Genomic DNA, 24,054 nt, shown 5'->3' on the forward strand with positions numbered 1-24,054 from the left:
GAGTTCATGTCCAACCCGTCCTAGGAAAACCCTTGTATTTGTTACTTAATGAATTTTTTTTTTTAAATTTGAACTTTACGATAATAATAAATTCTTCGTAAAGTAAGCGCAGGTTAAAAACGAGTGCTGTGCCGGGATGTCAAAATCTAAAAACATCAAAACTATTTATAACTATTATACGTATAACAAGCATGCTCAAACACAGTGCAGTGAGTAAACACGGAAAAAAAAAACATCGTACATGTCCATCGCACACAATAGCTCCGGTGCGTCTCTCTGTAAATCGGCACACGGAATGCTCCTGCAAACTTCTGAACTCATTCATGAGTAGTAAAGGTTAGCGAGCATGTTCCAGAAGCGGCCACGCAAGCCCAAGCCATGACGCCACCTCCACCAAGACTTTGGTCTAGAAGCTTTCTCGAGCTCCCTGCATTTAAACATTGGTGCGTCGGTAAAGACGGTGGACGTTAACGTATTTCTGAGACGATGTAGAAATTAAAGGAGGGATTCAGAAAGAGTTTTGGAGTAGGGGGTGGGGGGGGGGCACAATCCAGGTCTTTTTAGTACCTGAGCAAGGAAGCGACTCTCTTGCGTGTGAAAACGATACTACGTGCTTGCTCGTTCCAGGATCTGAGCAGGCTGGAGAGCGAGGTGAAGAGCCTCCACCGGTCTATAGAGAGAGTTCAGGAGACGCTGACGTCCCCGGAGCTGGCGCGCCTCAGCCTCAGAGAGCAGCTGCTCCAGAGACAGGTGAGGGTCTCGGAGCGTTGTGTGAGACTGAGTCAGGAACAACGATTGTGTTCGATTGTTGCCTTGCGAGATCCTGGTGTGACGTTGTGTGTTTGTCGTGCAGCACCTGCTGACAGAAATGGAGGGCTTTAAGGTGCAGGTCCAGGCCGTACAGAAGTGCATGAGCGCTCTGCAGCTGCCCGAGGACGCCGTGGTCACCTTACCCCTGTGTGTCACCGCGCAGAGTCTACAGCAGGACAGCAGCCATCTCCAACACACCACCATACAGCAGTGCAATATACTGCAGGTACACACACACACAGCCAAAGTGATATACAATGACACGCATAAGTATTCACACCCCTCACCCTGAACATTTCTTCATTCTGTAGTGTTTACAACCCGGAAATGAAATGGACTTCATTTGGATTATATCTCCTGAGTCGAAGGAGAGAATTATCTATGAATAAAGCTCATACAGCCGTGGGATTGGATTGGAGGTTAAAATGGAATGTTTATCGGTAGCAGACAGGGTCTTTATCCACGGAGTTTGCTTGATTTTGCGTTCGTTTCTGCGAATCCTTGACGTACTCACCTACTCTCCCTCCTCAGGCATTTTGCGTGAACAGAATGGTGCTCAACGATCCGCCTCGTTCACCTCGTTCATTACACCCTCGACTCTCGATCGCTGCTGGTGACGTGTTACGAACGCGTGTGAATAATATCAGCGCAAAGGTGATCACCTGACACGACTGTCAGTCGGTACGTTTACATGGACGACAATAATCCGATATGAACCCGATTAAGACGATACTCTGATTAAGAAACTAGCATGTACAGCGATTATTGATGACCTTAATCCGACTAAAGTCATACTCGGAGTAAACACAACTCGAATTAAGACGTGTGGAGTATTCCTGTTTTAGTCGCGTTACGGACGTGCGTTACAGACATGTACACACCTTAATCACACTATTAACGCCGTGCGAGAGTTTTCACCGCATTGCGAGACAGGACACGTACACACACGGCAGCGCTCGACCGTTTTACGGCAAACGAGAGAGCACGGCCGCGTCCCAAACCGCATAGTTGAACCGTCGAAATACATGTATCTCGGCTACTATATAGACGGTAAGTACGCGGTTTGGGACGCAGCCCACGGCTTCAAGCAGTCGTCTATTCGCACGTACAGCGCGACAAATAATTAACCGCACTTGAAGCGGTTCGTAAAAAATGTAAATAAAAACAGCCAAAACTGTATACGGTACCATAACGAAGACCAACTGTACGTCGATACGTGAAATTCTGGAGGGACGTCGGACGGCGTGGCGCGACGACGTAATGACGTGTGCTGTTAATCCATCTATGTTCTTTAGCATGTAAAACGGGTACATGAAAGGAATATTCTAAACGCAACTCATGTAAACACCTTAATCAGAATATTGTCTTATTCAGAATGAGGTCAGTAATTAGATTACTGCTGTCCGTGTGAACGTCGTCACTGATAAGCTGCACGAATCTACAGTCTGCGCTAGAAAGAAATCAGCACCGGTCTCGCGTCTCGCTTCTTCACACCATTCCGTGTGTTTTTCCTACAAGCGTCGGTGGCGACGTTGTGTTCGGTTCGTTGGAGTGTGGAGTTAATTAGATCTCTCCGTGCTCGTGTTCCCAGGAGGCCGTGGTGCAGTACGAGCAGTATGAACAGGAAGTGAAGAACCTTCAGAAGATGATCGAGGAAGCGCAGCGTGTTATTCAGGACCGACCCGTCGCTACGGGCAACATCCACGAGCTCCAGACGCAGATCCAGCACCATGAGGTGAGCGACGAGAGCCGGATTCTGTGCTTCACATGCGGTTTATACGTTATCTGAGTATTAATGACACTGGACACTTGTACTTTTGCTTAATTACATTTTCAGGAAGTACGAAAACGTACTTTTTACCGCTTAGGTTTTTATTTAGATCGTCAGCGTACAAGGTGATATTTCTCATACGTCGTTTACTCTCTGGACTCGAACGGCCCGAAGAATAACGCGCAGTATTTATCATTACAGAATTGTTGTTGGGTTTGTTTGTTTTTTTCCAACACTATTCATAAGGAATAAACCTCTCTCACCTCACAGCACAATTCAAATATCATGATTTTATTGTTATTTTGTTTTTTTTTTTGTTTTTTTTTTTTAGAGTGTTTGTAGTATCAGCTTTCAAAAGTCATTATGACGATTATGATTAACACACAGTGCGGTTGAGAACGTTTGCTCTCTGGATTTTATAGATCAGTCCATGCAGGATTTCACTGAGTTGTGTTTTTTTTTTTTTGTGATTGTTGAAAAAATATATTCAAAAAATATTCGATTTTTTGGTTTCTTTTATTTGCGACGCAATTTTGTGCAAATAGTTTCACGCGGTCTTTCGCAGTGATGTTCGTTGGTAAACGAGACCTTGTAGCCGGACTCGTTCGACGCACGTGAATCGAAGAGGGTTCCGGCTGAACGCGCATCGTGACGACGTCACACGCCGCGTCTCGGCCCGGATCTGCGGAAAATCCGCGGTAATTTGGAAAAATCGCACGCTCCTCCGAATACTGCGGAGTCGGTTTGAGTTTGCGTTCCTTTCTGCGACCGCATAATCCCGGAGAGACCGATAAATAAAGTTTGTTCATTTATTTAAATTTTTTAAAGATATATATATTTATTTATTTATTTAATTTTGTACACAATACAGTTCTGTGGGGTGAGAAATGAGACGTGGGTTCAGCGACAATAATCTGAATCATCAAGGCAAAAATAATCAAATAAGTTTTTATTTATTTATTTATTTATTTTGATCTACATTTTTGCCTCCAGGTCTTTAAGATCCGAATTCATTTCATTGCACTTACTGTAAATGTATATTCGGTTTCTGAAGATAAATTGTAAAGTAGAAGTTTCTTTTTTCCACTCGGGAAGCAAGGGCGAAGTTCTGTAGATGTTCGTAATCTGTGAACAGATATTTTTTTCTGTTATGTGACCGCTGTAGTTCTGCTTATCTGGGGTTTTTTTCCCCTCCTGTATGAGCTCATTGGCGCAGTGTGTGTGTGTGTGTGTGTGTGTGTGTGTGTGTGTGCAGAGGAGGAGGAGGAGGAGGATGGGTGTCTCAGGAGCAGTGTGTAATCTGAGCTCTCCTCCCTCTTGCCTGCTTTGTTTGTGGTGGAGCTGCTTGTGATTGGCGTAGCGGAAGGAAGGAAATCACAGAAGGGCGGCTCAGCCCCTCCCCCCCTCTCTGAGGTCATTTCCTGTGCCGGCTTTTCCTCTTTGTGTGAATGTGTGTGTGTGGCTGGCTGGAGAGGAAGTCCTACCTCGCTCTCCAGATTTTTTCCCCCCTTACTTTTCACTCCTCCGTTTTCCCGTTGGTTCAGAGCTGCGCCTTTCACGCAGACTTCTTCTCCGGGCCTTAGTAACTGTCCCGCCCCGAGCGCGCTCTGATTGGCCGCGAATCACAATCGAACAGTCGCAGGATTTCTGGGTGGTTTTTTTTTTCCTCTTACTGCACACAGCCAGAGGAGATAGAGAGATAGAGAAAGATAGACATGAATCTGTTTAGCTCCACTCCCTGTTATTCAGGTTTAACCCTGTGATTGAGCTCCATGCAGGATTTATTGTGGTCTGGATTAAAAGCAGGCCTTCTAGAAGAGGTAAGAAGGCGTCTAACGGATGTACTGTGGCGTCGTGCGTGATGTGACAGGAGCTGGCCCAGAAGATAAAAGGCTACCAGGAGCAGATCGCAGCCCTGAACTCCAAGTGTAAGATGCTGACGGTGAAGGCCAAGCACGCCACCATGCTGCTAACGGTCAGCGAGGTAGGGGGGCTCTCGGACGGCCTGGAGGAACTGGAGGATGAAGAGGAGGAGATGGCCAAACACCCCACAACACACCCCTCGGTCGTCATGGTGAGTCATTTACACACTCACAGACGCGCACACATACACATTCTCGGATTGTTGCATGAGCTTTCAGAATCAGATTCATGTTTGTTTGTTTTTTTAGCCAAGTACCATAGCGCTGTGGTTTTGTAAGTGGTAGCCAGGGGGTCCATGATCTTGCTTGTAGTTTATTGTATTGTAGTGATGGACATCACAACCCATCATTATCAAATGTATTGTGCCTTTAAATAACGTTAATTGGAATCCAGTGTTTGTTGAGCTCTGGTCATGCACACTATGGTCATTACAGGTAGGTTTTAGATCCTGAAAAAAGAAGAAAAAACTTGGCTTTACAGTGTGGTGTAGTGTGATTCAGTGCTATTGAGTGTGTTTCGTAAGGTTATAAAGGAAAGCTGACATGTTTATCATAATGACAGAACTGATAGAAAGATATATGCTGTATGTGATGGTGACATATAAATTATGTAGGCCATAATGACACGACTTATACTTATATCATGATGACACATAACTGATACTTGTGTATTTCATAATGACACAACATACTTACATACGGTATGTCACTGTGACATACTTATGGATGACATATATCATACTTATGGATGTCTTAATGACATGTACCTTATACTTATGGATGTCATAAAGACATGTGTCTTATATATCTTATAGTTATGGATGTCCCAATGACACGTACCTTATACTTGTGGATGTACTAATGACACGTACCTTATACTTGTGGATGTCCTAATGACACGTACCTTATACTTGTGGATGTCCTAATGACAAGTACCTTATACTTGTGGATGTCCTAATGACACGTACCTTATACTGTGGATGTCCTAATGACACGTACCTTATACTTGTGGATGTCCTAATGACAAGTACCTTATACTTGTGGATGTCCTAATGACACGTACCTTATACTTGTGGATGTCCTAATGACACGTACCTTATACTTGTGGATGTCCCAATGACACGTACCTTATACTTGTGGATGTCATAATGACAAGTACCTTATACTTGTGGATGTCCTAATGACACGTACCTTATACTTGTGGATGTCCCAATGACACGTACCTTATACTTGTGGATGTCCCAATGACAAGTACCTTATACTTGTGGATGTCCTAATGACACGTACCTTATACTGTGGATGTCCTAATGACACGTACCTTATACTTGTGGATGTCCTAATGACAAGTACCTTATACTTGTGGATGTCCTAATGACACGTACCTTATACTTGTGGATGTCCTAATGACACGTACCTTATACTTGTGGATGTCCTAATGACAAGTACCTTATACTTGTGGATGTCCTAATGACACGTACCTTATACTTGTGGATGTCCTAATGACACGTACCTTATACTTGTGGATGTCCTAATGACATGTACCTTATACTTGTGGATGTCCTAATGACACGTACCTTATACTTGTGGATGTCCTAATGACACGTACCTTATACTTGTGGATGTCCTAATGACACGTACCTTATACTTGTGGATGTCCTAATGACAAGTACCTTATACTTGTGGATGTCCTAATGACAAGTAACTTATACTTGTGGATGTCCTAATGACAAGTAACTTATACTTGTGGATGTCCTAATGACAAGTAACTTATACTTGTGGATGCCCTAATGACACGTACCTTATACTTGTGGATGTCCTAATGACACGTACCTTATACTTGTGGATGTCCTAATGACAAGTACCTTATACTGTGGATGTCCTAATGACAAGTACCTTATACTGTGAATGTCCTAATGACACGTACCTTATACTTGTGGATGTCATAAATGACGTACCTTCATATAGGTCATAATGACATGTACCTTATACTTATGGATGTCATAAATGAAATTAACCTTTATATAGGTCATAATGATATAACTTATATATGTTATGATGACTAAACTTATTTATATGCCCTATGGTCACATGATATAACGTGAGTTCTATGCTGAGTGGGCGGAGCTTAAAGCCTTCTTCAAGGTTGTTAACTTTCAGATAATACAATTAGCTGTGAGTGGCCAAAAACTGTAAAAGAAACATGTTTCTGTTCTGGGGCGGCTGTGGATCAGGTGGTAGAGCGGGTTGTACACTAATCGTAGGGTTGGCGGTTCGATTCCCGGCCCACGTGACTCCACATACCGAAGTGTCCTTGGGCAAGACACTGAACCCCAAGTTGTTCCCGATGACAAGTTAGCGCCTTGCATGGCAGCTCTGCTACCATTGGTGTGTGAATGGGTGAATGAGACACAGACACAGTGTAAAGCATTTTGGATAAAAGCGCTATATAAGTGCGCCATTTACCATTTTACCATTTCTGTTAGGCTTTGACATGAAACAAAACAAAACATGGGCATAACCAAGATGATAATATTTACCTGTACTGTACATGTACTGCCGTGGAGACTGGTTTAGGACCGGAACTTAGACAACACAGGTAATATAACACACATCTACTTCGAACAGTAGTAGATATTATGCACAACTATTGCGCTGGGAATAAAATAAAACAATATAGCACATGGAAGCTATTGACCTTTCTTAAAAAATCTTATGGTCCCGCCTTTGTGAAGCATTCCTTCTCCTCCTTCCTGTATCATACATGTGCTTGTACTGCTGTTCTGCTGTTCTCTAGTGGCTCAGGAAACTCTGAGTCTCGTCCCGGGTGAGCGATTGCCCTGCGGTTGCATCACTGAATCACTCTGGGACAGAAGGTTCCACATTAACTGCCAGAAAGGCGCTAACTGCAGTACGGCTGTGTTCTTTGCTCAACACATTCCTTCTGGCCCAGTGTGTGTGTGTGTGTGTGTGTGTGTGTGTGTGTGTGTGTGTGAGGTGGCTGCTGCTGCTTGAGCAGGACTGTAGACAGTGTTAGCACAGAGGATCTAATTTTAGCCTAATAGCTCAAGGCTGAAACAGATGAGTGTGTGAAAGTGTTGGCACCTGTTTTTTACCCTGTGTGCAGCATTGACATCTTTGGGGGTGGGGGTGGGGACAGGGGGTGGATGTGGGGGGGACAGACAGAGAATCTGTCCCGGGTCCAGGCCGGGTGAGGGTTCCAGGAGGGTTTAGTAGTCCACTGACACGCAGAACGGATATAAAATATGCCTGTTTTGTACAGCTGTATTGGTCTAGGTTTATGCATCATTCGCAGCTCGTCAGTTAAGGTTAATACGTCCCCTGTTTTGTGAAATGGTTTGGTCTGCTGCGTTTTTTCAGCAGTTAATTACGTGACCTTTTCTCACATGCAGAGGGTGTCTGAGTTGTAGTTACCGTTGTTCGTGCTAAGATGAGCAAAAGGAAAAAAAGCAAAAAGACCGACTTATAGACGTGTGAGCGATATCGAACGTCACGTTATAGTACGAGTATAGGAAATGGTTCAGCTGTTTACGTTTTGCGGTGTGTGTGTGTGAGACTTGGCCGATGTGTAGGTGCGTTTCTTCAGATTGATCCCGTGTCTGTAAAGAGCTTAGTCACGTCCTCTGTGCTTTAAATAAATGTGCACTGCGGTACTGTTCCTGCCCACTTCCTTTCAGCTGCATCTTCAACTTCTGTCACTGATTCAGGAATTAACTCACAAATCACAAATCCTCCTCTCTTTTCCTTTTCCCTGCTGTCTTTCACCGCCCCCTGTGTGACGGGGTAGATGACCGCGGGCCGATGTCACACTCTCCTGTCTCCTGTAACGGAGGAGTCGGGTGAGGAGGGCACCAACAGCGAGGTCTCCTCCCCTCCGGCCTGCAGATCCCCCTCACCCGGGCCTAACGCTGACGTCTCCCTTAACCAGGTACCTCCCCTTTACCTCCCCCTGCTCACCTCGCGGACTCTGACTCGCCTTAACCCTCTCGATTTCCCTAGTTCCAAAATTATCGGCGCTCTCACAACTAATATTAGGCGCCAAACAACGTGGTGAAACGTGTTTCTACTCTAATAAATGTAGAAAGGAAACTGACGTGTACGTCATAATGACACACCTGATACTTATATAGGTCAGAATGACAACTTGTACGTACCATTAATATCGGCACCCTCGGTAAATATGAGCAAAGAAGGCTGTGAAAATCGTCTTTGTCGTTTAACCTTTTGATCTTTTGTTTAAAAAAAATTCACAGAAATACTCTGCTCTTCCGGATATCAAACAATTGCAAACACAACAGAGGTTTATAAAAAATCAGTTTTTTGTTAAATATACAGTAGGTGTGCAACAATTATTGGCACCCTTTTACTCAATACTTTGCGCTAGCTCTCTTCGCCAAGATATCAGCTCTGAGTCTTCTCCTATAACGCCTGACGAGGTTGGAGAATACATGGCGAGGGATCTGTCATACTAACATATGTAAATTATTTAGGTCATAATGACTAATACCTTACTAATGACTAATACATGTCATAATTGTCACATAACTCAAACTAATATACGGTATGTCATAATGACGCATGAAGTGCGTCCTGCCCTCCTCAAACTGCTGACTGTATCCAACACGTTCCTTCTTTTCACCGTCCCTGAGCTGTTTATTTGCTAAAACCGGATCACTGATAAAGACATACCACAGAGAGCACTCGTTAGAGCTCCGGCCGTGATAACGTCTGAAATCGCAGCCATGTAACGAATAACAGCTCGAGTTCGAAAGGTGTTTTTTTCACTCTGATGTCATCCTCATGGCAGCTGTGTGTGTTATGTATGCATGTCCCTCGTGTCGCTTCTACAGCGAGTTTATCTGACGCTCACTTCCTGCTCGATTCCCGTTGCTATGCTTACTAGCTGTGTCTCGTCTGTTGTTTATTTATCTAAATATTTCGAATAATTCGTATGGTCGTTCTTTTGATATGCACGAGAGAGAAATGTCGATGTCCGTTAACGCTTTACATTAGTGATTTCCTAACCAGGGTCATTTAATGAATAACTTCAGAGTTAATACACTTATCATTTAAATTCCATCATCAAGCAAATAATCAACACCTTCATTAACCAAAGAGATCAAATGTCCACAATTAACAATATGAACAATACATTAACGGACATGTTCGTGGTAGTTTACTGGCAAGATGAGAACTGCGTACTTAGTTTATACAATTTTCTATCAGTTTTAGTCCTGACTTCAGATTTTCATGAATTACCTACCATGTTAATGACTGAATGCTAATGCTAGCAGCTAACAGCTAACTTGTAACCAGCTTCTGTTATTTCTTTTTGCTGTAATGACGTAAAGTGTAAAGCTTCTGTATTGGAATGGTTACCAGGTGCCAAAATTTTTAGAACTAAGGATCTGAGCTGTAGAGGTATGCAACTAGCCGTATGTATGAACACGTTAAGACTGTGAGAGTCTTAAACTCTTTTCCTCAGGCTCCAGGAAGGGCCCCGTTAAGTCGTGCCCCTCTACAGGAGCTGTACGACCAGTCCATGGAATCGGCCGCCACGTCTAACCTGGATGACTTACAGCGCTCGTGGGAAACGCTGAAGAACGTGGTAAATGGTTCCCGTCCCACTCTTATCGGCGTATATGCTGTAACAGTGTTATCGCTGTTATCCGGCGCACTCCTAACGGCTTGCGTTCTGTTTACCGGCGTGCAGATCAGCGAGAAACAGAAGAGTCTGTACGAGGCTCTGGAGAGACAGCAGCACTACCAGGAGTCTTTACAGTCCATCTCCACCAAGATGGAGTCCATCGAGGCTTCACTCAACGAAGGGCTAGAACCTGGAAAGAGTCCTGAGAGCCAGATGGCGGCTCACCAGGTGAGGGAATCACAATAGCACCAAGTTCTAATCATTAGCATGTTTAATCATCTTAGCATGGATGGATGGATATCAGATGCTCCTCTCCTTAATATATATACGATAAGACTTTTTTTCTCTCTTTTTTTCACTAAAGAACCCCAGTGTGTTTACACAAATCTTGACCTATCTTTCACAATCCATATTGAGACTGGGGTTCCTCAGGGTTCTATGCTACTACCATTACTTTTTAAGATGACTTTTTGTTCACTGTGACTAAATACACGTACACTATACACCCAAAAGTATGTGCACCCGTAACCATCACACCCATATGTGCTTGTTGGACATCCCGTTCCAGATTTATTCCTCCTTTCCTGATATAATGCGCTCCACTCTTCTGCGAAGGCTTTCCAGTAGATTTTGAGGCGTGACTGTGGGGATTTGTGATCATTCGGCTACAATGGCTTTAGTGAGGTTGAGGTCGGGTACTGATGTTGGGATGGTGAGGAGGCTCCAGTTCCAGTTCATCCCAAAGCTGTTCAGTGGGGTTGAGGTCACGGCTCCGGGCAGGACACACAAGTTCTTCCACCTTCTTCCAACCTTGACACTTAACACGCCATGTCTTCATGGAGCTCTTAGTTCTAGTGAAGGGAAATCGTAACGCTACAGCATACGAAGACATTCTATACGATTGTGTGCTTCCAACTTTTGGGGAAGAACCACATATGGGTGTGATGATCTGGTGTCCACATACTTTTGGCCAGAAAGGCCAAAAGTCTAATCTAAGGCTAAAACGTGGTAGCTAACATAAAGTCAAGCTAGTTAAGTGCCGCGATTGTAATTGTAATCTCATACGTTTTGTGTTAGTTTTGACTATATGACACTTTCCACCATTGCACGTTGTTGCCCTGTGGCAACAATTTGTTTGAGTTGTTCGGATTGTTGGAGTTTTCAGAAAACGGACGTGTTTCTGTGTTCAGGCGCTGATGGACGAGATCCTGATGCTGCAGGATGAGATCGGCGCTCTGCAGGCGTGTTTCTCGGAGGAGCTCCAGCGGGATGAGGAGAGCCCCGAGCAGGATGCCGGTGACCAGCTGGCACTGCACTCCACCCTCACCGTGCTGGGAGAACGCATGGCCACCATCCGCATGAAGGCCTCGGGCAAGCGGCAGCTCCTGGAGGTGAGACATGCCGTGTATTTTCAGTGGGAGGAGCTTTGGGATTAAGCCAGGTATCTTATTATGAACAGAGAATCTTAACCTTGTGGTCTTGCAGATATGGTTACATGACAAGAAAAAGATATCAGAAGTTCGGTCTTTGCGTTTCACGTACAGTCGTCGTCTACCCGTTCGTTACGTAAGGAATAGAACACGACGGGATGTTCATGACTTTCCAATAACGGCATGTCTCGAAGTGTTTTATTCATTTTGTCAACGATTATGATTTTTTTAAAGAGCTTCTTTTTACGCACCAGCTATTAGTGGAGAGGAGAGAGTGATGTAGCTAATTTAGAGATCGGGGGACATGATAGAGAAGGTCCAATGGGGGAATTTCGGTAGGACACCGGGGTTATACCCCTACTCTTTACGAGAGGTGTCCTGGGATTTTTAACGACCACAGAGAGTCAGGGCCTCGGTTTAACGTCTCAACCGAAAGACGCTGCTGTTTTTACAGTATAGTGTCCCTGTCACTATACTGGGGCATTCGGACCCCACATGGACCACAGAGTGAGCGCCCCCTGCTGGCCTCACTAATACCACTTCCAGCAGCAACCAGGTACTGACCAGGTTCAACCCTGCTTAGCTTCTGTGGGAAACCAGACAAGAACTGCAGGGTGATATGACCTGAGTGAGAGAGGATTATTTACCAATCACCTTGCTAGCCTGTTCAATTATTTATAATCATCATAATTATTTATATCATAACTGCAAACTGCAAACTTACACCAACCTTCAACCTTTATGCTAATAATTACACATTGAGACACTTTTGTAAAACATCGTGACAGTGTTGGGAAATACGAAGATTAAATATTGATAGTGTGATAAATTAGGTCACAATGTGCTTTTCTTAGATGTCATGAAATTTAAAAAAAATAAAAATAAAAAATGTAGTCACAAATTTACAAATTTTAAATGATGTAAAAAATCTGGGTAATTTTATTTTTACACCCCTGTTGTCTGCCCCCCCACCCCACAGTTTTCTTTTATTTGTTTATTTCCTTCCCCCAAAACAATTACATCGCACGTAACTTTACCTAATAACTATGCACTTCGAGTAACGGCGTAATTCGGAGTATTTGTGAGTAACGTGGTCTCCTTGATGTCTCCTCTACAGGAGCGCCTGAACGAGCAGCTGGAGGAGCAGAGACAGGAACAGGCCCTGCAGCGTTACCATAGCGAGGCAGAGGAGCTCGATCATTGGTTGCTCAGCACGCGGGCGACGCTTAACTCCGCCCTCCAGCCACATCCAGAGGACATGGACATGGAGGAGCAGCTGATCGACTGTCAGGTGAGCAGCACGTAGACGCTCGGATTATCTTCTACGGCTCGTTCTGTGAGATTGTGTATGAACAGAAGCGTGCGATGGCTTTAGTTTCTTGTGTCTTGTTTTGTTTTTGATTAGATATCGATGCGTGAAATGTCTTGTAGTAAACTGTCTGTACATGATTTTTCTGGAATAATAATAATAATAATAATAATAATAATAATAATAATAACATCATCATGCTATACCATAATAGACCGATCCACGATTACAGCTCATACATAAAGTCATTATCTCATCGTAAGCCAACAGATGTGTGCGCACACGTACTGTATATGCAGTTTACTGTCGTTTTTCCTGAACACAACATTTGAAAAGAAATCGTGAACAGGAAAATTATTAACCGGAGTTTGGTTTTGGTTTGTGGTCAATCATTTATTTTCTGGCTGCTCCTAGTCTATCATTTCCAGCCCCAAATGGATGGGTTTAAAAACTTGAAACACACCGCCATGCATTTTCTTTTTACGTTATGAGTCATTATGATCCATTTTCTATAACGATATTTACAGCTGTAACGTATGATGGGTTTGTATCACTGCGCTGGTTCTAATACCTTATTGTTACTATAGTAACAGCATATAATGGTTGATACGGTGGAGAAAAAGCAATCACGATATGAACAGTGTCTCAGAAAAACGTATTGTCGATATTATATCTGTATTATTCCAGTCCTAAGTTCAGACACGTAGCAGTGAGCTTGCATTTGCTACGCCAGTGATTCGTTGAATATGCAAATTAGAGTCAATACGATAACAGCAGACGGGCGACGTTTTGCGCGGGCGAGATTTGCATACCGAAAGCTGATTGGCTCTTGTATTTTATGATGTAATAACACTGTGTAAGACTTGCGTTACTTTGGGTGTTTCGTTGTTAGCCGGCGGTGTCGGTGAGATGGAATACTGTATGTATAGCATGTGTGGGATTTATATTTCTGCTCAATCGTGTGTGTACAGAACATGCTGTTGGAGATCGAGCAGAAGGTGCTGTGTCTGTCCGAGCTGTCCGTACACAGCGAGAGCCTCCTGCTGGAGGGGAAGGCGGGCATGCGCGGAGACGCCGAGCAGCTCACGGTCAAACTGCACAGCCTCAAAGCCAGTCTGCTGGAGCTGCAGCGCATCCTACAGGACAAACACACACACATCCAGGTGAGTGTCTCGATCAGCGTCGCTTCAGCAGGAGAACCTCCTCTGTGCTGAAGGTACAGCTTTAGCTTTGACTCTTAACACTGGAGACTCCTTCCGTGAATGTTAAACGAGCAGTTGCGTCTTCATGGATGACTTCGACGTGTCGACGTTATTTTACACGCTTTATGTTTTCCGGTCCGTTTCTACCGAGCATCCATGGTACAAGTCGCAGTGTGAGACGTTACCACACAAGTTCCTGTGTCTCTGCATTAGCACAGGAATCGAAAGAGCAGCCAGTGCGGAATGTTCCTGTCGGAGATACTGAGATCTCTCGGGAAGGATGGTTTCCCAGATGGGATTCTCTCATGGTTTCAAGGGTTTACGCGTTCAATTCAGCACAGCAGCTGCGGTGGTGACTCCAGCTGTTTTTGCTTCGCTGTGGTCGCTCTTGACCACAATGCAAAGCCACCAACATTGGAGCGTCTTAATACACCAAGAATTGAGATATATCATTTTATTTGAATGGGAAAAATGAAATCCTTCTATGTAAATGGGCTACAGTTTTCCCATCTGACCCCAAATATAGTCACACGGTCGCTCCTTCGGTTCTGAACTCGAGCTACAAGGCTAACGTGGCAGCAGCGCAGTACGTAAAGTCATTTAGATACAGGTCAAAAGCGTCAGTTCACATCAAACATCAGAACGGGGAAAAACCTGATCTCAGAAATGTGAATTTGACGAACACCGTGGCGTGGGTGTTTGTGCTGGTTTGAATCGTTTAGAAAGTGCTGATCTCACACCGTTTACACAGAATGGTGCGAAAAACAAAACCGCCTCGTTGATGAGAGAGGTCCGAGGAGAACGGCCAGACTGCTTCGAGCTGACAGCGAGGTTACGGTAAACCAAGTAACCGCTCTTTACAGCCACGCTGAGCAGAAAAGCATCTCAGAATCCAGGACACGTCACATCTTACGGTGGATGGGCTACAACTGCGGAAGGCTATGTTAGGTTTCACAAGCTGCACCAGGCAACCAAACCAAACCAAGGGTTGAGTCTGGTCAATGCCAGGATAGGAGACCCACTGGGGAAACTAAGGTTGCTGCTGGAAGTGGTATTAGTTAGGCCAGCAGGGAGCGCTCACTCTGGGTCCTAATGCCCCTGTATAGTGACGGGGACACTATTCCGTAAAAACAGCACAGTCTTTCAGATGAGACCTTAAACCGACGTCCTGACTCTCTGTGGTCGTTAAAAATCCCAGGACACTTAGCGTAGAAGAGTAGGGGTATAACCCCGGTGTCCTGTCCAAATTCCCCCATTTGCCCTTCTCTATCACGGCGGCCCTTTAATAATCTCCATCTCTGAATTGGCTACATCACTCTCTCCTCTCCACTAATAGCTGGTGTGTGGTTTGTGTTCAGGTACATCATCCAGATGGATGCTACACACTAGTGGTGGTTGAGGAGATTTTCTCCCAATACAAGTAAAGCGCTTTGAGTGTCTTGAAAAGCGCTATATAAATGTAACTGTAACTAAAACAAAGTTGAAGATTGGAAAAACATCATCTGGACTGATGAAGCTCAATTCCTGCCTCAGCATGCAGCTGGTCGGAATTTTAATGCGAATGAATCAACAGCATGGATCCATGAACCCAGTCTGCCTCGTGTCAACATTTCAGCCTGGTGGTGGCGGCGTAATGATGTGGGGAATGTTCTTTGTTTCACCTTAATACCAATCCAGCATCAATGAATGCCACAGTCTATCTGAATATTGTTGCAGTATTGTGGTGTTCTCGCTGCCCATCCAACGGAATATACAGTATATTCGATTACGCCTAGCGATTATGGCTCGTCACACCACCTTGAACGTGTTTCTGTCTATATATTTAAGCTTGAGGTGAGGGTGTTTAGTATGCAGGAGTGTTATATCATGGCTTACAGGCTAATAAATCCATTTTATTAACCTGGCCCAAACTGTTGGATTTTTGATGAACGTGTATAACAATAATATAACAGTGGGTTTTCTATTTTTCCTCAGGGTTCTTTAATGGAGCAGGAGGAGAGCGAGCCAGATTCGTCGTTGTCTCAGAGCCCCAGCGTACTGGACTGGCTCAGTCAGGCTCGGTCCACTCGCAGCCAGCAGCACCAGGACACGATGCAGAGGCAACGGGTACAAACCTTTAACTGATGATGTGTATATCTAAAATGATCACGAAACCTAATTGTGTGTTTGATTTCTTATCAGGTTAATGCTGCTACAGAGTATAGATAACTAATCACAGTGTCCGATTTGGCTGTTAATTGGGCGGGGCGAATCTTGGGTAAAGCCTGCGTAAATGTCACTCTCGCCAGTCACGAGGTTAAAGTCGCTCATTCAGGTCGCAAACCTATGTTTATTTTATTTTTTTTTACTCGTATGGTCTCTTTGATTGCGAGTCCAAAGCTAACCTAGGAAGTGTAGCGACTGTGCTAACTCTATTATCAGGTACGCAGAAAATACACGGAAATATCCTGAGGCCACGCCCATTCGGACTCCTCCTGTTATATTAATTGATCTCTGTGCTGTGTAGGAATTAGAGGCGCAGCTTGAGGAGCAGAGGAAGCTGATGCAGTCTGTCGCCTGCCGAGGGGAGGAGCTTCTCTCACAGCAAACCACGCCCAATGGAGAGAGGTGTGTGTGTGTTTGTCTTCCTGATGGGCGGCGTTTTCTCAAAATCCCTCCTTCTTTTACGTTTGTCCTCACCGATCTGTTTTTCCTCTCGATTTCTGTCACAGTGCTGCAGATCTGCAGGACATGTCGGATCCGGGTGAGAGTGTGAGTGTGAGCGAACAGGATTGCATGAGGATGAAGTGGGAGAATCTGAGTAAAGACCTGAACACCAAGCTGCAGCTTTTATTCAACACCATGCAGGAGGAACAGCTCAGCTCGGTACGCGACAAATCCATCGGCATGAGGAAAAACCTCACGCTCTTTACGTGTTTATCATTTTCTACCTTGCTCTTACCTTGTAGGTGTATCAGCGATCTCGAGTGTCCAGCCCAGGAAGTCTTTTCAGAGGGGATCAGCTCACACCGGACGTTTTTTCCCCCAGTGCTTTGTTTGAGACTTTTAACCACAAACTGGAGGAACTAGCTGAGGTACTGATATACATGTAATGTAACAAAATCAGGTTAAGACTACAGATGAAAATGTGAAGAAGGTCCATTGTCTAACTATTTATATCCATTAATGTGTCCGGTTTTGTGTGCTTTTATTTTTTTTTCTGCATGGAAGCATCATCAGCATTAACTTAAAGGGAACAGATAGATATAGGTTGCCTGATTTGATGTCCTGTGTTTCCGCACACCAGGCTGATGTTAAACACGCTCACACTCGGGAGAAGACTCTATACGAGGCGGTGTGTTCAGCCTCCACCTGGCTGGACGGTGCAGAGAACAGTCTGCTCTCCGGCCCTGTGCTGCTGTCTGACGACTCGGAGATTCAGCTGTGTCATTTAGAGGTACGTTCCTGTTATTATTGGGGGGGGGGAAATATTATCACGATGTATTAGCGACACGCCTGATGAATTGAGAGCATCCGTGTTGTTCAGGGTTTGAATAAGGAGGTGAAGAATGTCAGCGAGGAGGTGCATAAGTGTCGGGAGGTGCAGGAGGGATGTGACGAAGGAGGTGATGACTTGATCGAGGAGGTCCTGGATGGACTGGATGAGCGACTGAGATTGATGGACTCACTGCTTGAGCAGAGATGTGACAGTATTAGAGACAGACTGAAGGAACATACCACTTTTCAGGTGTGTGTGTGGGGGGGGGGTTCTGTGAGTCATTAGCATTTGTAAATAAAAAAAATAATTATATATGTATGTGTGTGTGTGTGTGTGTGTGTGTGTGTGTGTATACATGTGTATATATAATTTAATTCAAGTACACTTTATCAACACCTTACCAGGGAGTGTTGTTGAATCATAAAATATAAGAGCCAATCAAGTTCCAGTATGCAAATACAAGCCACTGAACTCATGGGAAGTAGGCGGGGCATTCATAATTAGAATTTATATATATATATATATCTCTTTCTATAGTCGTAGCAGTTTATGATGAAGACAGATGTACAAGTTCTCCAATGTAATTTTTTTTCCCCATAATGACTTTTTTTTTTTTTAACCAAATCCGTTTTGAGACATTTGACAATAAATTGTAAATATTGTATATATTGTAAATAAATATTTACACAGATGTTCGTAAAGTTTTAAAAGCCTTAACATCTTTCATTTTCCGTCTTCTGGTAGGCCGAACTGAGGCAGTTATTTGCCGCTATGAGCGACTCAAAGCATCAGCTGCTGCAGAAGATGTGTGGAGCTGCAGATCGTCCAGCGTCCAAGCAGCTGGAGGTTCGAATCAGACATCCGTTCAGTCATCTCCATCGCATTTACTCATCCAGGAAAAATATGAAATACTCATTCCACTAAACAGCTTGTATTTAAGGATTTACTGAACTCACTCTTGGATCTTAATAAGACTTGAAATGATGCTTTAGTTAACATCCATGACATGAAAATCATGACATGTCTTTAGATATTGTATAAGATTTAAAAAAATTATTCGGCATAGAGGCTTGTTGCATGAGCCCGTGGCGTTCCAGGGATTTTTGTTACACTTCGCTGAGGTTTTGTGCTTCTTTTTGTCAAGGCGTAAACCGACAGGAGTTCTGGTTGTGACACGTTTATACTACAGTACCAGTTCTAATGCATTATCGTTTCTATAGTAACAGCTCGTTTACAGGTATTTGTATGGCAGGCTATATCTCACAAGCTATGTGTGTGTGTGTGTGTGTGTGTGTGTGTGTGTGTGTACAGACTCTGGCTGAGGCAGAGGACAGTCTGAGGGAGTTTGAACAGAGAGTGTGTGAGATGAGGACTAAAGGAGAAACGCTGCAGTCAGACCCAGTGACCACACAGGAGCTGCTCAGACTACAGGTACAGCATCCGCTCTCTCTCCTCCCGCGTCCCATGACGTCATTAATACACATGATTATAAGACACAAGAATATAAGACCCTCTGTTCCATCACTTTGGAGGAAATAATAAAATAATAAAAATGGGTGGAAACGCTCCTAAAGGTTTTTGAGTTTCTGAAAAGGTTTTGGTTTCTGCATTCCTGAAAAAAGTTCCTAAATTCCTGATGGGGGGAAAAAAAGGTTTGGAGTTCCTGAAAATGTTCTGGAGTTCCGATAAAGTTTCTGCATTCCTGAAAAGTTTTGGGATTTTCTTTGGGATTTCTGAAGTAGTTTTTGGGCTCCCAGGTTCCTGAAAAATTCCTGAAAATAGTTCATTGCTAAAGTTCTTGGGTAGCTAATCAAGTTATTCAATATCTGAAGTATAATTAGGTTCCTGAAAAATTTATCCCTGGAAAAAGTTCTTGGGTTCTTGAAAAGGTTATTGATTCTGTTAAAAAAAAAAAAAAAAAAAAGATTGGATTCCTGTAAAAAAAATTATTGGGATTCTGTAAAAAGTTACTGGGTTCCTGTAAAAAAAAAAAAAGTTACTGGGTTTCTATAAAAGGTTACAGGGTTCCTGTAAAAAAGTTACTGGGTTCCTGTAAAAGAAAAAAAATTATTGGGATTCTGTAAAAAGTTACTGGGTTCCTGTAAAAAAAAAAAGTTACTGGGTTTCTATAAAAGGTTACAGGGTTCCTGTAAAAAAGTTACTGGGTTCCTGTAAAAAAAAAAGTTACTGGGTTTCTATAAAAGGTTACAGGGTTCCTGTAAAAAAGTTACTGGGTTCCTGTAAAAAAAAAAGTTACTGGGTTTCTATAAAAGGTTACAGGGTTCCTGTAAAAAAGTTACTGGGTTCCTGTAAAAAAAAAAGTTACTGGGTTTCTATAAAAGGTTACAGGGTTCCTGTAAAAAAGTTACTGGGTTCCTGTAAAAAAAAAAAAAAGTTACTGGGTTTCTATAAAAGGTTACAGGGTTCCTGTAAAAAAGTTACTGGGTTCCTGTAAAAAAAAAAGTTACTGGGTTTCTATAAAAGGTTACAGGGTTCCTGTAAAAAAGTTACTGGGTTCCTGTAAAAAAAAAAAAAAATTATTGGGATTCTGTAAAAAGTTACTGGGTTCCTGTAAAAAAAAAAAAAAAAGTTACTGGGTTTCTATAAAAGGTTACAGGGTTCCTGTAAAAAAGTTACTGGGTTCCTGTAAAAGAAAAAAAATTATTGGGATTCTGTAAAAAGTTACTGGGTTCCTGTAAAAAAAAAAAGTTACTGGGTTTCTATAAAAGGTTACAGGGTTCCTGTAAAAAAGTTACTGGGTTCCTGTAAAAAAAAAAAAGTTACTGGGTTTCTATAAAAGGTTACAGGGTTCCTGTAAAAAAGTTACTGGGTTCCTGTAAAAAAAAAAAAAAATTATTGGGATTCTGTAAAAAGTTACTGGGTTCCTGTAAAAAAGAAAAAAAATTATTGGGATTCTGTAAAAAGTTACTGGGTTCCTGTAAAAAAAAAAAAAGTTACTGGGTTTCTATAAAAGGTTACAGGGTTCCTGTAAAAAAGTTACTGGGTTCCTGTAAAAAAAATTATTGGGATTCTGTAAAAAGTTACTGGGTTCCTGTAAAAAAAAAAATTGATTGGGTTTCTGAAAATATTTCGGGTTCTGGGTTCTTTGGAAGAGTTAGTGGGGTCCTGAAATGGAGCTGATATGTTCCAGTTGGAAAAGAGGTTCCGTCACTGGTCCATTTTGTTTTCCATGTCATGCCTGACACTCTGTGTGTGTGTGTGTGTGTGTGTGTGTGTGTGTGTGTGTGTAGGACATGTATGAGGAGCTGGTGGAGATGGTGGGCTCGAGGCGGAGCTCTCTGAACCAGACGCTGGTGTTGAAGGCGCAGTATGAGAAAGCTTTACAGGACCTGCAGGAGCTCGTGGACACGGCGCAGGACAAAATGGCCGCTGATCAGAAGATGACCGCAGGCTCTGTGCTCGAGGTTCAGATCCTCCTGGACAAACACAAGGTGTGTATCAGGTGTATTTACAGGCTTGTTCTCAGGGTTTGATCGCAATTGCGTGTTAATGGTGATTAGTTTTCACATTTCTGTGTTGCTACCTTTGTGTGTGTGTGTGTGTGTGTGTGTGTGTGTGTGTGTGTGTGTGTGTGTGTAGGAGTTTTTTCAGGGTCTGGAGGCCCATGTGGTGCTGACACAGGCCTTCTTCAGGCAGGTCAGTGCGGTGATGGTGCAGAGAGAGGCTCAGATTCTGGAGCAGACCGTAGCTCAGGCTCACACCGTCCTCAAACAGGCTCACAGGAGAGGAGTGGAGCTGGAGGGCATCCTGGAGGTGTGTTGGTGTGTGTGTGTTAGTGTGTGTATGTATGTTCTACCATTAATGTTTATGTTTAAGTTAACATTTTAACAGCAATCACTCTTCATGTATATTGTTCTTTAAAGTATTTTTCGAATCCTGTTTTGTTATTATATTGTGGAATCAGTCATACAGGATAATGAATTCAGTCGGGTTTGACTTGTGGTATAGTGTAGTGTTTGTGTTGTTGTGGTGTGGTTCAGGAGTGGAGCAGGTTTGTTGGAGATTATCAGGCTCTGTATAAGCAGTTGGAGGTGGTGGAGAGCAGCATTCCTGCCGTGGGGCTGGTGGAGGAGACGGAGGAGAGACTGAGTGAGAGGATTGCACTTTACCAGGTACGTCTGTAGCACACACGGAACGTCTAACCACAGTGTGTACTCGACTGTACTCTAAACATACTCCATCCTCGCAGTGTCTGAAGAGCACTCTGGTGGAGCGCCAGCAGCAGCTCTATCAGGTTCTAGAGGACGGGAAGAGACTGTTACTGAGTGTGTGCTGCTCAGAGCTCGAGGCTCAGCTCACTCAGCTCGGAGAACACTGGCTGAGCAGCACCACCAAAATTAGTAAAGAGCTACAGCGCCTCGACTCCACGCTCAAACACTGGACCAGGTCTCGCTCACGTCACTCTTCACTCTTCACTCTTCACGCTTTACTGTATTATTACCTTACTGTACTCTTCACTCTACACTCTTTACTCTTCACTCTACACACTTCACTCTTCACTCTTCTCTCTTCACGCTTTACTGTATTATTACCTTACTGTACTCTTCACTCTTCACTCTTCACTCTACCCTCTTTACTCTTTACTCTTCACTCTACACTCTTCACTCTACACTCTTCACTCTACACACTTCACTCTTCACTCTTCTCTCTTCACGCTTTACTGTATTATTACCTTACTGTACTCTTCACTCTTCACTCTACACTCTACACTCTTTACTCTTTACTCTTTACTCTTTACTCTTCACTCTACACTCTTCACTCTTTACTCTACACTCTTCACTCTACACTCTACACTCTTCACTCTTCACTCTTCTCTCTTCACGCTTTACTGTATTATTACCTTACTGTACTCTTCACTCTTCACTCTACACTCTTTACTCTTTACTCTTCACTCTTCACTCTTTACTCTACACTCTACACTCTACACTCTACACTCTTCACTCTTCTCTCTTCACGCTTTACTGTATTATTACCTTACTGTACTCTACACTCTTTACTCTTCACTCTACACTCTTCACTCTTCACTCTTCACGCTTTACTGTATTATTACCTTACTGTACTCTTCACTCTTCACTCTTTACTCTTTACTCTTTACTCTTTACTCTTCACTCTACACTCTTCAGTCTTTACTCTACACTCTTCACTCTACACTCTTCACTCTTCACTCTTCTCTCTTCACGCTTTACTGTATTATTACCTTACTGTACCTGTACTCTACACTCTACACTCTTTACTCTTCACTCTACACTCTTCACTCTTCACGCTTTACTGTATTATTACCTTACTGTACTCTTCACACTTCACTCTACACTCTTTACTCTTCACTCTTCACGCTTTACTGTATTATTACCTTACTGTACTCTTCACTCTTCACTCTACACTCTTTACTCTTCACTCTACACTCTTCACTCTTCACTCTTCATGCTTTACTGTATTATTACCTTACTGTACTCTTCACTCTTCACTCTTCTCTCTTCACTCTTCACTCTTCTCTCTTCACGCTTTACTGTATTATTACCTTACTGTACTCTTCACTCTTCACTCTTCTCTCTTCACTCTTCACTCTTCACTCTTCTCTCTTCACTCTTCTCTCTTCACGCTTTACTGTATTATTACCTTACTGTACTCTTCACTCTTCACTCTTCACTCTTTACTCTTCACTCTACACACTTCACTCTTCACTCTTCTCTCTTCACGCTTTACTGTATTATTACCTTACTGTACTCTTCACTCTTCACTCTACACTCTTTACTCTTCACTCTACACTCTTCACTCTTCACTCTTCATGCTTTACTGTATTATTACCTTACTGTACTCTTCACTCTTCACTCTTCTCTCTTCACTCTTCACTCTTCTCTCTTCACGCTTTACTGTATTATTACCTTACTGTACTCTTCACTCTTCACTCTTCTCTCTTCACTCTTCACTCTTCACTCTTCTCTCTTCACTCTTCTCTCTTCACGCTTTACTGTATTATTACCTTACTGTACTCTTCACTCTACACTCTTTACTCTTCACTCTTCACTCTTCTCTCTTCACGCTTTACTGTATTATTACCTTACTGTACTCTTCACTCTACACTCTTCACTCTACACTCTTTACTCTTCACTCTTCACTCTTTACTCTTCACTCTACACTCTTCACTCTTTACTCTACACTCTTCACTCTTCACTCTTTACTCTACACTCTACACTCTACACTCTACACTCTTTACTCTTCACTCTTTACTCTTCACTCTTTACTCTACACTCTTTATTCTTCACACTATTATTATTACCTTACTGTACTCTTCACTCTTTACAGTATTATTATTAGGTTACTGTACTTTTTACTTTTCAACTTTACTCTTTACGTTTCTTTATTCTTTACTATTTACTCTACTCCTACTCTTACTTTTCTCTGCTCTATTTTCCTCTTGATTTTACCCTGCCTTACTTTTGTTTTGC

At 43.1% G+C, this 24,054-nt stretch overlaps 1 protein-coding gene across 1 annotated transcript in view; it reads left to right on the forward strand.

Moving 5' to 3' along the window:
• The window catches only part of syne1a (spectrin repeat containing, nuclear envelope 1a), a 208,734-nt gene that overhangs the window by 143,175 nt on the left and 41,505 nt on the right, over positions 1-24,054 (forward strand). Inside the window, 22 exon segments of the mRNA XM_053614917.1 lie at positions 628-750; positions 854-1,036; positions 2,402-2,545; positions 4,452-4,655; positions 8,309-8,449; positions 10,007-10,129; positions 10,235-10,396; positions 11,359-11,559; positions 12,716-12,889; positions 13,879-14,070; positions 16,084-16,215; positions 16,616-16,716; positions 16,821-16,974; positions 17,058-17,183; positions 17,396-17,545; positions 17,636-17,836; positions 18,332-18,433; positions 18,899-19,018; positions 20,839-21,039; positions 21,188-21,361; positions 21,589-21,720; positions 21,798-21,994. Of these exon segments, the coding sequence (XP_053470892.1) occupies positions 628-750; positions 854-1,036; positions 2,402-2,545; positions 4,452-4,655; positions 8,309-8,449; positions 10,007-10,129; positions 10,235-10,396; positions 11,359-11,559; positions 12,716-12,889; positions 13,879-14,070; positions 16,084-16,215; positions 16,616-16,716; positions 16,821-16,974; positions 17,058-17,183; positions 17,396-17,545; positions 17,636-17,836; positions 18,332-18,433; positions 18,899-19,018; positions 20,839-21,039; positions 21,188-21,361; positions 21,589-21,720; positions 21,798-21,994 (3,437 nt within the window).

Source organism: Ictalurus furcatus, chromosome 25 (genome assembly GCF_023375685.1).
Source record: "Ictalurus furcatus strain D&B chromosome 25, Billie_1.0, whole genome shotgun sequence".
Taxonomy (NCBI): Eukaryota; Metazoa; Chordata; class Actinopteri; order Siluriformes; family Ictaluridae; genus Ictalurus; species Ictalurus furcatus.